The sequence below is a fragment of the Chenopodium album genome, chromosome 1, assembly GCF_948465745.1.
Source record: "Chenopodium album chromosome 1, dcCheAlbu1.1, whole genome shotgun sequence".
In the NCBI taxonomy this organism is placed as follows: domain Eukaryota; kingdom Viridiplantae; phylum Streptophyta; class Magnoliopsida; order Caryophyllales; family Amaranthaceae; genus Chenopodium; species Chenopodium album.
In genome coordinates, this window is record NC_137834.1 from 48559284 (window position 1) to 48572660 (window position 13377).

Sequence of the window (13377 nt, forward strand, 5' to 3'; positions counted from 1 at the left end):
GTTTCACAAAAATACAATACCGAAATAAAGCTTTAACCGAGAAATCCGATGAACAATATCGACACTCAATATTTTCAATATTGGTCGATTGCGCGCCTACGCGCGATGGGACAACTAGTTAATAGAAATGCCACAAAGAGGGCGAGGAACAACAACTCACATAGGCCACAAGGTCACCATAAATTACTAGAATTATAAGTAAATCTGCAGGAAGACCAAGGTTGAATTTTACGGTTTGAGTTAGTATTAAATAGAAATAGAAGAACATTAGCATGCTTTATCCGATCCAAAAAAGGGAGAACATCAGCATGTAACATAGCTTAAATTATAAAACAATGAATGAAGTATGACTTGAAGATTGTTAGCAAAGATAATAACCACAGTTGGCCCACCATAGTCGCACAGAAATTGACCATATTAGTCATAGAGAGTATATCTTCATCAACAACAAGAATTTACTCACTTTGATATTCTCAGATAAATTGACTTCTAAATCATCAATGAAATGACTCAAGCACTTAACATAGTTGTTCTTATATTGAACATTATCAAATTACCTGCTCCAAGTCCTTAAATTGATATCTTGATTAAGTGTTCTGATTCAATTTATTGTTGAATTGTAGGCCAAATTTCAGCAAATACATGCATCATTATCATATGACAGTACCAAAATTCCATGTGGATAGTAACACTAGATTAGCGTTGTGCAATTCCATCAAAGCGAAATTTACAACATACCCTATAAAACTTGTAAGATGATTCAGATCGAATGTGATTTCCTAACCATTATATGATAACAAAGCTTTAAATATTGCACAAAACTCAACAAAATTGTAGTACATTAACAGCAAATTGACAATGAACAACAAATTAGCATGAATCATGAATAAAACTGAAAATGTAAACTAAAAACACAATAAATATTAAAAAAATATCCAAAAATAATTAAAATACAAAAATCGACAATATCAAGCAAGAAAAATACATAAAAATGAAGTAAAAAAAAACATACTAACATTTTGATCGGCTTCACTAACAAGTGTATTTTTACCCAATTTCTTCATCGATTTGCCTAAATTTCTTGAACTGTAGGAAAAAAAAAAAGAAGCAATAATCTGAAGATAATTGGATAAAATTGAAAAATCAAAGATCAAAACAGAACAAAATGATCAGAATCGAAAACAATAACATAATTGAAATTGAAAATAATGAGACCTTTGAGTGCAGAGGAGAGAGAAAGTGAAAGTAAGAAAAGGAAATACAAAGTATAGAAGAGAGAGAAAGTACAAAGTAAAATATTACACCAAATATGTTCACACATGTAAGATTTAGTTTTTAGAAAGAATAGTGCGCCACACGTTAATGTTAGTGTTAATGTTAGTATAAATCGGCCTTTAATAAACATTTGTGAAAAATATAAGTTCCTTATGAACAGTGTTATGCCGAAATTGCCTTTAAGATTTGTCTTAGCTTCGCTTATCTACAATGGACGGACAATTTTACCCTCAAAATTTTTCTCTCTCCTCTCACCTCAATCTTGTGGCTTATTTTTGTGCATGGTCTGAGCACTTGACTGGTTTTCTCACTCTCACCTCTCTCTCTTTTATTTCATTTTCTCTCTCTATAGATTTCCTCTCACCTCACTCTTCTCTCCTAAATCATGTAAGTCATGACCTTCATCTCACCTTTTCATTGGAAGGTATGCGAGCACTAAGGTAACTTCTTCCTCTTTCTTTTCCAAATTTCGGTTTTTCTAAGCGTTTGACATTTTTTTTCCCCAAAATTTTAAAATCTGGGTTATTTTGGGCCTAGAACGATCTTTTGTTTAGTTGATTTAGTGTTATTTTTGGAAAAATTGCCCGCCATAATCTCACTTTTGGAGCGTCCGCCCAAAATAATCCCACCTTTGAGTTATTTTTAAATACTCCGAACTTTATATACAATCTGCTCAAAATGGTCCCAAGTGACCTGTAGCCGATTGAATAAGTAATTTTTTTTATTTAGTCTAATTTACATGTGTCATTACGTGATTGGTCAATATAATTATTAATTTAAATTTTGTTTTAAGAAATGATTATTAGTGATTAACATTAGTTAATTATTTATTTTTGTTTTTTGAAGGGAAGTTTATTATTATTTAACTTGTTTCTCATAAAATAAAAAAATTTAACCAAATACTAGCCCCACCAGGCACCGGCCACCACGACCCCAACCACCTCCCCTCGGCCACCCCTACCATCGGCTTGTCAGAGCCGCCATCCCCACCGCGCCGTTCGCCGTCCTTCCCCTGCCCCCTTCCGTCGCCACTAAACCACCACATCCAAGCAACCATTACCGAAATCAAGGTTATGAAAGGGGAGAGGGGTCGAAATTCAGGCGTGGGAAGGGATGGGAGCCAAAATCGGGAGGGGAAGGGGATGAGGAAGGAAAAGGAACAGGGAAAGGGGATGTGGGCGACTGGGTGGGGACTAGTGGGAGCCTGGGAGGTCGAGTTTGGGTATGGTGCGAGGTCGGGATTGGGAAGTGGTGGGAGGTCGGGATAGGGATGGGGAAGTGGTGGGGGGCCAGGTGCGGCGTTGGCGTTGTTGCGACGCTGGGATCTGGGTGGTCGGAGATGCGGGGCTGAGGAGTCAGATGGCAGCCGGAGGGTTGCTTGGGCAGCCACCAGCCGTTGGCCTGGTGGTTTTTACAATAATCAATTGGTTTTATTTCTTATTATTTTTTTTATTTTATTTATATTAAAGTTTACTTTTTTAAAAAAATAATTTTTTTCAATTTTTTTTTACAAATAACAGGGCGCCACGTGTAAGGTAACTTGTTATAACAGGTTTTTGGTATAAAGGTCGGATTATTTAAAAATAATTTAAACGTGGGATTATTTTTAGCGGACGCTCCAGAGGTGGGATTATTCCGGACAATTTTTTTTTTTTTTTTTTTTGGTTTTTGCGTTGATATGGGGAGGGTAATTGCTTTTTTGATTTGTCTAAATCCTTTATTTTATTAATTGTTGTTGATTTTTTAGTTGTTTTGTTGTTCATTTTTCATCCAGTATAACCAGACCAGAATCCATGCGGTGAAATGGTAAAAATTTGTGACTTTATTTGCATAAATTCAATTTATTCCTGTGGTAAGGGTTTTCAATTTTTGGTGGGGATGAGTGATTGATTATCTGTGAGGTCTTTCTTTTTTTATTTTTATGGTGCATTTTCCAGAATTTTGGATGAAAATTGAATAGATGTTTGGGTTTTGTGAAATTTCTGTCCTTTCCCCCTCTAATTTACCTTCAGAGATCTCTCATTGACCATGGAAATTTTGTATTTCATTATAAACTTTTATTGGTAAAATTGCTACAAGCTTAGAGGTAACATTATCAACGTACAATCTTGGTGGAATGGGGTGCAGTGCTGGTCTAATTTCCATGGATCTTGCTAAAGATCTATTGAAGGTTTGTCGTTCTTTGCATTTTACATCATTGTTCTTCTTTTAATTTTATTGTTTTTCTATTGTCACGAGTAACTTGCTAGGATTATAGATTTTTTGACAAAATCATGAGACGATAATGTTAATTAAAATAAAAATGGAGATAAGATTGTTGAAAGAAAATGATTAAATTTTATTTTTCAATTTTAACAAATTTATGGCTTGAATATTCATGTAGTGATTATCAATATTCTAAGAAGAACTTTAATTTGAGGGAATTACTTTTAAAGTTTATAAAAGTTTTTAGTACGTAGTTACGTGTGACATACTGTATTAGTTGACTAGAAATATTCAAGAGAGTAATAAAAATTGTGATAGATAGTGGGGACATGGAATAATAATAAGACAATCATTTACAGACAATCTTAAAAGAATTATTGGGCAATATTTTGAGACATGGAATAGTTATCATAAGTTAGCTTATGATGTATAATAAGAAACATTCATATGGAATTGTTCGATTAACAAGATATTCATATTGCTCATAGAATTAAGTAATTAAAAAACATTTCGAGGTTTGAGGTCAGCATATAAGAAGAATGTAAGCCTGTAACATGATTATAGTCCTTAACACTTTAATCAAGTATATGGTTTGCTAACCAGTATATCATAAAGATTGACTAATTGCCCTTCTTTTATTCCTGTGACGAATTCAAATGTAGATGATATTTGTTGATTGCTTATGAAGAGTTTCAAATTCCTTCCTTAATACTCTCTTATTCCCTAATAAATGTATGATCCAAGTACATTTTATACGATTTTCTATATTTAGTTCAGTGGAGTCAATAAAATGGTAAAAGATTGGGACCATATTGTTAATGAGAGATTAATGGAAGTATGGGACTATATGGATATGAAGGAAATAGAGCATTCTTGTATGAACATCAAAGAAAACATGCATATAGCCATATCCATATAGGTACATAAGGAATAATTTGGTTTAAGTATCTGATAAGAGGCCTTGAGGTTTGTGATTAAAAAAATGGGTATAATTGTTCAGTGTTCATTTGTAGACTCGATTACAAAATTAGATACTTTGCAACCAGCTATGTATTTTTGCTCAACTAGAGGTTGTTTTCAAGCTGTGTAATTTTGCACAACTTGAGCTTATTTTTTCACAGTTCTTACAGAAAGAATTAAGTAGGCCCGCAAGAGTACTAATGCTTTCTATTCTTGCAAAATTAGAGGTCGTTTTCAAGCACAAGAAAACTGAATAGGCAGCCAAAACTTTTCAAAATAGTCACTCCTCTTAACTCCAAAATTTTATTCTAAACTCCTAGATCTTCTCAATAATCTTTTATGATTTGAGAGTCAAGTTAATTAAGCAATTCATGATAAGATAATCAAAAGTGACATCACTACCTTGATGAGTTGGGGATTTTTTTTCAAGTAATTATTGATAATTTTGAGCTCAGGTTTAATTCTTTTGGTGTTTTAGTAGTACATTTGCTCAGCAATTACCTGGTGTTACTCTGGGTTTTGATTTGGTGAGCCGATTACAACAATTATCAGCCTAATTTTTGTGCTTTTATGGTTGTGACAATTCTTGCATCTTTTTAATACCTGCTATGTTTGCATGTTAGCGCAGCTACAAAGACTTATACACCAATCAAGAAAATGAAAAGCCAAATAGTGTCCTTTTGTTATTGTCACTCCTACTATCAAATTAAGAATTTATTGATTGTGTTTATTAACTTCTGCAATAATGGAATTGGTGACTATGGTCAAATCACCATATTAACTTAGGAATGAAAGCACAAAAATGCAGTACATAGGAATGAAAGACAAAAAAAGAATAAACAACAAAAAATAAAGAGATGGGATTGGAACCATTAAACCGCTGCACCAAGAGAAGTTTAATCTATACCTTTGTTATCGCTAAAGCAGCATGACATTATCTTTCACAAGGTGTAATGTTTAACATATATATACAATATCTTACTAGAGGCTTTCACACAGTTGATTTATTTTTAAAAAAATATTTAAGGGGGTAGCACGGCCACCCCAGGTTACAACGTAGGTCCGCCATGGCTTATTTTGGTGACTGTATGGACATATGTCATGTTTTTAGCATTCACGAAGCAGTTGCATAAGAAGAAGGAGAATGTAATGATATTTACTTTCAACTTTTTGCTCATAAGTCACCAATGTATTGGTATATGCCATGTATTTAAATTATCGATGCATTTATTGAGTAGATATAATTGTCTTGAATAAGAAAAAGTTTATAATTTTTTAATATAAATATTATCTTGAGGTATTCTCATTAGATTTTTCTGCGTTGCAGCATGTTGAGGTTGTTGTTTCTGACCCAAAAGCTAATGAGATATTGGTTACAATTTGAGGAAGCAACTTGGAATGTGAATGAGGGGAAGACACATAATGGTATTCTTTGGCCTGTCTTACCTTACAAGTTCCTAACAATACCTCGTATGTCATACGCTCATATTGGCAATAATGTTGTAGGGTTTTACACTTCTCACATGAGAAGCCTTAATCGTCATCTTTTGTGCTCTCTCAACGTGTGAATTTAGATTGCACTTTAGCTTTTCTTGTTGAGCATGAAGTTTAGGGGTGGATGGATAGCACTACACCTATGAATCCAAAGATTTTGTGTCCAGCACTCATCTACTGCAGGAGTTTATCCCATTCTCCCCTCCTGATCCATAAACTTCAAAGAAATTTGCATTTCTTTGCCTTCACTTGACATATACAAGTAGTTGTTTTATTTATCCATCCCTCTGCTCCCCCTTTTCTCGTGAGAAAGCTGTTTTAAATTGATTTCAGGGTCTATGTCAAGTTTAGAATTTGCTAGATCATTATTACTCTTTTGGAAATGTCGTGGTTGTAACCATTTTCCGTAAATTGCTCTCAATGTGTAGTGTAATAGCTTAAGAAGGCATATTAATGGGTGCTTGTAAATTAGTGATTTTTTATTCTAATATATAATTCTTTTCATAGAGGATGACTATATCTTTCATGATCCTTCTTAATCTTATGACCATATTTCATGTTGGTAGGAACAGACGTTGCTAGGGAGGTAGTTCAGTCTGGATCTGCTGTAACAGGGTTAAAAAATGGTGATAAGGTCGTGGCTTTTCTTAGCTATGTTTTTACCCTGTAAGTTGCTTGCCTCCCTTTCTCATCATTTCAATCAGAATACATTTTTTTGAACTCTCTTTGAGGGCCATGCCTAATCTCAACCACTTGGTATTTTGGTCACTTAGTTCCGATCTCATAAGACAATTAAGTGAGCTTTCTATGGATAAAACCAAAAGTGCAACTAATTTACATTGTAATTGACAGCCCTAAGGAGAATCTGACTGTTATCATACCATCGGAAGTTTTTGCACCCAAAAGGTGCAGTCTACCTGTTACTGTCCTTATTGCTTGCCAAGATCTCATCCAGTTTGCAAACTTCAAGCTTGATGGAAGTGGTGAATATATTGATCACAGCTACATCAGAAAGAGTGGGCCACTATGCAACTGGCGAAGCTTGGAAACACACAACAATGATATTTATGTGTGCTGTGTACAAATGATTTATATTTAAGCACAATGTTCTGCTTTTTAGCTCGACAATAACATTTCCAATGCCTTAATCCTAAAAGGGTAGGGTTGTCTTTTATTATGCAAGCTGAGTTGTTGAATGTAAATAGATGGAAAATAAATGGGTTAAGAGTGATATTATATTGTTTTGGGTTTTAGAATATTCTTGACGATGAATAGCTTTAAGGGGGCGTTTGGTTCACGAAATATAGGTATGAGGTATGGGTTTAGAATGACTAAAACCCATACCATATGTTTGGTTGTCAAAAATATGAATTTCAAACCCATATCTCATACCCATGAGGTATGGGGTTTAGAAACCTTGGGGGGGAGGTGGGTTTGGCTCATTCCATTCCCTTAGGTATCAAATAAAAGGAGAAAAAAGTGAGATATTCCATTCCAGAATTAAACTAAACACATGGTATTAAGTATCAAGTTTCAACCCGATACCACCTTAACCCCATTCCTAATTCCAACCCCATACCACTCTGTGAACCAAACGCCCCCTAACTAAACTTGATAGGAGAAAGTCCTTGAGGGTTTTGCATTATTACTTGCTTTGCTTTGCATACCCATCCTTCACTTTTATGTGTGGCACACCCCTTTTTCCTGACCCACTCAGTGGCTATTGCCCAGTGGCGGAGCTATTCATGTGCCTACTGATGCACGTGACTCAGTAGTGGGGAAAAAAAAATTAAGTTTATTTAAAAATAAATAAATAAATAATATAAGAACTATCCCTAACCCTAATACGTAGTACTTTGATGCGCCGCTCCACAGCTTCTCCTTCTCTTTCCTTTCTCTCTCTTCTCTCACTTCTCTTTCCTTTCTATTTCCTCACGCTTCTCATTCTCTTTCTTCTTCTTTTCTCCTTCTCTTTCCTCTTTTCCTTTTATTTCCTCTATTTATTTGTCTCGGAAATTTTTGGATGTATGTTTAGGTGGTGGTGTTAGTAAATTTATAATGGTTTTTAATGTCGAATTTGGCCATGAAAAGTCTAGATCTAGAGTTTTCATGGTCAAATTTGGCATTATTATACCAAATTCGTGGTGAAATTCGAAGTCATTAGAGGTTTGAGCCTTTGAGGTATGGTTTCGTGTTTTGGTTGATTTTTGGTTTCGATTATTGTTGATTTTCGTTTTGGTTTTTGTTGATTTTTGTTGTTTGTTTTTTGCTTGGTTTGTTTTAGTGGGTTTGATTTTTGTTAATTTGGCCGTGAAATTTGAAGTCATTATTTGAGGTATGGTTTCGTGTTTTGGTTGATTTTTGGTTTTGATTATTGTTGATTTTCATTTCGGTTTTTGTTGATTTTTGTTGTTTGTTTTTGGCTTGGTTTGTTTTAGAGGGTTTGATTTTCGTTAATTTCTGGGTTTGATTTTGTTTTTCTTTGAGATTTGGGTATGATTTTATAGTAATTTTTGGGTTTGATTAATTGATTTTGTGTTATATTTGGGGTAAATTTGAGGTTTGATTTTCATTATTTTTAGGTTTGATTTTCGATTGGAAGATTTTCGAGGTGAAATTGTTTGATTTTTGGGTATGATTTGTTGATTTTTTGGGTTTAACTTTGTTGGAATTTCATGTTTGAATTCTCGAAAATTTTGTTAAGGGGTGACTTTTGTGGTGTCTTATTGTGGTTCTTGCGATGTATGGGTGAGATTCTAGGGTGGGCAGTGGTGGTAGGTAAAGGTGGTTTCACATGGTGACTAACAGGTACGAAAATCCTAGATCCGCTACTGCTATTGCCACAGGCATACCCTTGTTAAATCTGTACTCATGGACTTCCTTTTTTAGCTGCCGTTTGGTCTAATTTCCATGGATCTTGCTAAAGATCTATTGAAGGTTTGTTGTTCTTTGCATTTTACATCATTGTTCTTCTTTCAATTTTATTGTTGTGCTTTTATATTGGCATGCGTAACTTGCTAGGAGTATATATTTTTTGACTAAATCATGACAAGATAGTGTTAATTAAAATAAAAATGGAGATAAGATTGTTGAAAAAAAATGATTAAATTTAATTTTTCAATTTTAACAAATTTATGGCCTGGATATTCAAGTGGTGGTTATCAAAATTCTAACAAGAACTTTAATTTGCGGGAAATACTTTTAAAGTTTATAAAAGTTTTCGGTACGTAGTCACGTGTGACATATTGTATTAGTTGACTAGAAATATTAAAGAGAGTTATAAATATTGTGATAGGTAGTGGAGACAATGCTAACTGAAATGATAATAAGACAATCTTTTACGGACAATCTTAAAAGGAATATTTTGGGACATGGAATAGATGTGATAAGTTAGCTTATGATGTATAGTAAGAAACATTCATATGGAGTTATTCGATTAAAAGGAGATTCATATTGCTCTTAGAATTAAGTCATTAAAAACATGTCGAGGTTTGAGGTTAGCGTATAAAAATGTATAGTAAGATAGTCCTTAACACTTTTATCAAGTATATCTTTTGCTAACCAGTAGATCATAAAGATTGACTAACTGCCCTTCTTTTATTCCTATGATGAATTCAAATGTAGATTATTTTGTATGATATTGATTGTGTTATTGTTAACTCAATTTAAAGCCTTTTGTAGTTCATATAAGATTAGGGTAACGATGTTGCTCAATTTAACTCGAATTTGATTATTAATCATAATTCACTGTTTGATTATAATCAAGTTTGCATAGCTTGATTTCCTTATTTTTATGTTATTTGAGCGAATATGTGTGTAAGTGTGTTTTAGCTTAACGATTATTAGATTAAGAAAATTGTTAGGTGTGTGAATTTTGTTGCTTACTAGACTGTGTTGATATTCAATATGCAAAATTGGGTATTGTGAAATGTAAGAAGCCTGCTTGCTTCCATCTGCTCCTATGATGGGTGTAGTCTTGTATACTTCTATGATGGATATCCATCTTTTCTTTTTTTTGCAGGAAGTAATACTCGCTCATTTAATTTAGCTGTAGTCATGAGCACTTCTATGACGGGTGGACTAGATCTTATGAACTTGTTTGCTGTTACTCATATGCAAAATGATTTTACCTTATGTAGGCTCTCTTGCATACATGCTTTGATGTTTGTTCTTTCTTTTATGCTTGTAACCTACAGAATCTTGTGATGGCCTCTATTTGGCAGTGTAAAAGTCATTAATGGATCAATTAATTGGTAAAAGCTATGTGTATGTAGACACCTAATTGTGTCTCCCCAAAAATCAAATTCAGTATTAAATATCTTTCCCGTCATTGATTATCGAACGAAGTGAAAGTGTGAAAAGTCTTGTGATGCGGTTGTTTTAATATAAATACTTTATTTCTGTTTTCAAAAATATACTCTATTTATGAAAACGTCCAGTCTAGGTTATTATAAGCCCAATTCCGATGAATAATGAAGAAGTTATGACCAAAGTACTAAGTTGGGTTCGAAACAAGTTTATATATGGCCCAATGATCTAGTGGAGGGTCCATTAATTATTATTCTTAAAGTCATTGGGATTGACTCTAACCTTCTAGAATAATCTAGGAGGTTCTCATAAGTTCTAGTGGAATTAAGATTAATAATTATATTTTTTTTAGAAATAAAGAATTTTATTCGGAATAAAACAAGTGTTTTATTATGATAAATCTGATTTTAATTATGATAATTACGGAGTCTAATTACTTAATTATATTAGGAAAAGTACTCCGTACAACACGTTTATCTTTTTAAAACCATTGCGAAACGACGGCTCCATTGCGCCGTGATGAAGCTGTCGCGTTGGGCTAGACCCTGTCGCGCCCGGACATAAGTAGTTTTATTCCAGATTGGATTTGGTCTTCTTCTGATCGTTTTCTTAACTCTTTTATATTCCCCAGTGAAATCGCCAGAAGCCCCCACTTTGACTGAGTTTGGAGAAACGCAAGTTTCGAAAACAAAAGTCAAAGTAGCGATAGGGACGGAAAATGATTCAGAACGTTCTACAATCCTAAATCATTCTTGTAACGTCGATACCTGTAAACTAGCGTTAGTTAAACAGATAAAAGAGTTAAGAAATGCGTATCTTGCACCGTCGAGCACACGTCTCTGAAGGTAATCGATTTATTTCTGCATTTGCTGTTGTGATAACCTTCCACAAGCTAGGGAACACCATCTTGCTGTTTTGATGTTCACTCGTCTTTGAACAATGAAGCTTTTTTGATATGTCCACGCGTCTCTGAACAAAAGAGCTTTGATATGATATGCCCACGCGTCTCTGAGCAAAAGAGCTTTTTTCTTAAATCATAGTGACAACCTTCCCAATCATAGCAAAAGTCGTCGAAGACCACCCATGCTATCTTCTCAAATCTTGGTGACAACGTCCACAATCTTAGCGAATGCTGTCGAAGACCGCCTGTAGGCGTCTTTCAAAGTGCGCCTACATTAAAGCATGTGCGAATATGCTTGGCACTCTTAGGAAGTGGGAATTGACGTATATGATTAAAGACAAGGAAAGTAGGGAGCCGCCAACAAATTTTTAAGGAACTTGTAAACCGTTCACGGATCATTATAAGGCAACCACTAATAAGGGACAACGATAGACAATAACGATTGACCCGTGAAGGTTACACCCCATTCATAATCTATGAGATTACTAACTCCATATGGTTCGAAACCACGAAAGGAGGATCAGGGATGATGGTACGAAGTGAGTCATGGAGTGACATTCGCCTATATTGGCCTCTACTTGATTCTAATAGTGAAAAGTGATTCTTGCGATCTCAAAGGCATGCAAACAAAATATTCAATTCGCTCCAACCTATTATTAAGCTAAATTGGTTTAATATTAATGCAACACATTATTCTAAAATACTAGTGATCACTTGAAAAAACAACAAGATTAAAAGGAACCTAAACCGGTAGTCCAAATTATCTTATTAGGCGTGATTTTCAATTACATATTGCCTTTAAACATGCAATATGGTGATCAATAAATATAATAAAATAAACATTAATATTGGAAGCAATTCAACAATAATAACGTTAGTCAAATCAAATATAAATTATAAACTTAATCATGATACTAGCAACAAGAATAAAAATAAGAGTATTTAAGTGATTAATTACTCACTTTTCGCGTTTCCTTGAATTGCTACATCATGATTAAAATGTTAGTAACTTCAATTAAAATATAAATCAAATTGAAACAATTAAATTAAATAAAAAGTAGAGGTGATTTAGTCCAAACCCTCAGTTAATTATACCTTTCATGCCTTGGTTTAAGTATAGAACTTTGGGTATTATATGGACTCATTGGAGTGCTTAAGGGAAGAATGGTGTAATTAGAAATATAGGTTTAAGGCTAAGAATATGAGAGAGAGAGCAGAGAATGATTTTTGGTGTAAAAGAGAGGAAGAGAGAGTGATTTGGTGATCAAGCTTGTTGATGATTGAAAAGCGGAGATATGACCTCTATTTATAAGAAAAAAAGAGGGTCAAAGAATCAAGAAAAGATAAGAATTCGAATCGGATAAAACTCTTGCGATAGACATCAGATTTTGCGGTTTTTGTTTTTATCACATCTTTTGATCTAGAAATCGGAATAAGATAAATAATATGGCGTTGGAAATCTGTTGAAGTATACTTTCTAACCCAATTAGAATAATATTAAAATATTTTCTAGAATAAAAGATAGGGTCGAAATAGTGGGACGGTGTCAGTTTTGGATAGAGTTTGACATTTCATTCATATCTTTTCCGTTATAGCTCGTAATTGATATTATAATATATTATTGGAAAGATAATTTCAAGGGGTATCCAACCATATAAAATTTGGATAAAAACTATGAGAAAAAAAAATATTATATTTGTCTATCTTTGAACGTCTTTCAATTCGGATAGAATTAGGTCTTTCGAAAAGAAAAGTTTTATTCAATTTCAAACTCTTTCATCTTATCTTTTCAAAAAGGATAATTAAGATCTTTTAAAAACTTATAGAAGCTTCAAATTAATCTAATTGGTTTAGGAATGGGATTAAATAATTTGGACCCTCCACATGATCATTGGGTTGTAGGTAAGGTGGGCTTAGGTTCAGTTTGGGCTCAATTTAATATTTTGGCCATAACTTATTCGTTATAACTCGGATTTGGGCTTATAATATATCGTTGGAAAGATCTTTTCAAACCCTTTCCAACTATTAAATCATTGGACCCAGATTATGGACCAAAATAAACTGGACTAAACATTTTTTATAAAAAGGACACGAAATGAATGATTTTAAGGGACACAAAATGAATTATTTTGGGTTTAAAGGCACAAAAAGAGGAAAATAAGTTATGGTTTGGGGAAATGGTCTAGGAATTGGTTTGTTTATGAAATTTATTGGGATTGAATATGGATTTAAGC

The 13377-nt window shown here is 33.7% G+C and overlaps 1 protein-coding gene across 1 annotated transcript; it reads left to right on the top strand.

Moving 5' to 3' along the window:
- Positions 1-2155: 2155 nt before the first annotated feature.
- LOC145584404 (quinone-oxidoreductase homolog, chloroplastic-like) lies at positions 2156-7190 on the top strand. Its single transcript, XM_081641274.1, has 4 exons — positions 2156-3445; positions 5768-5865; positions 6501-6600; positions 6787-7190. The coding sequence occupies exons 2-4, from the start codon at positions 5769-5771 to the stop codon at positions 7031-7033; spliced, it is 444 nt and encodes a 147-aa protein (XP_081497400.1). The 5' UTR covers positions 2156-3445; position 5768; the 3' UTR covers positions 7034-7190.
- The last annotated feature ends 6187 nt before the right edge of the window (positions 7191-13377 follow it).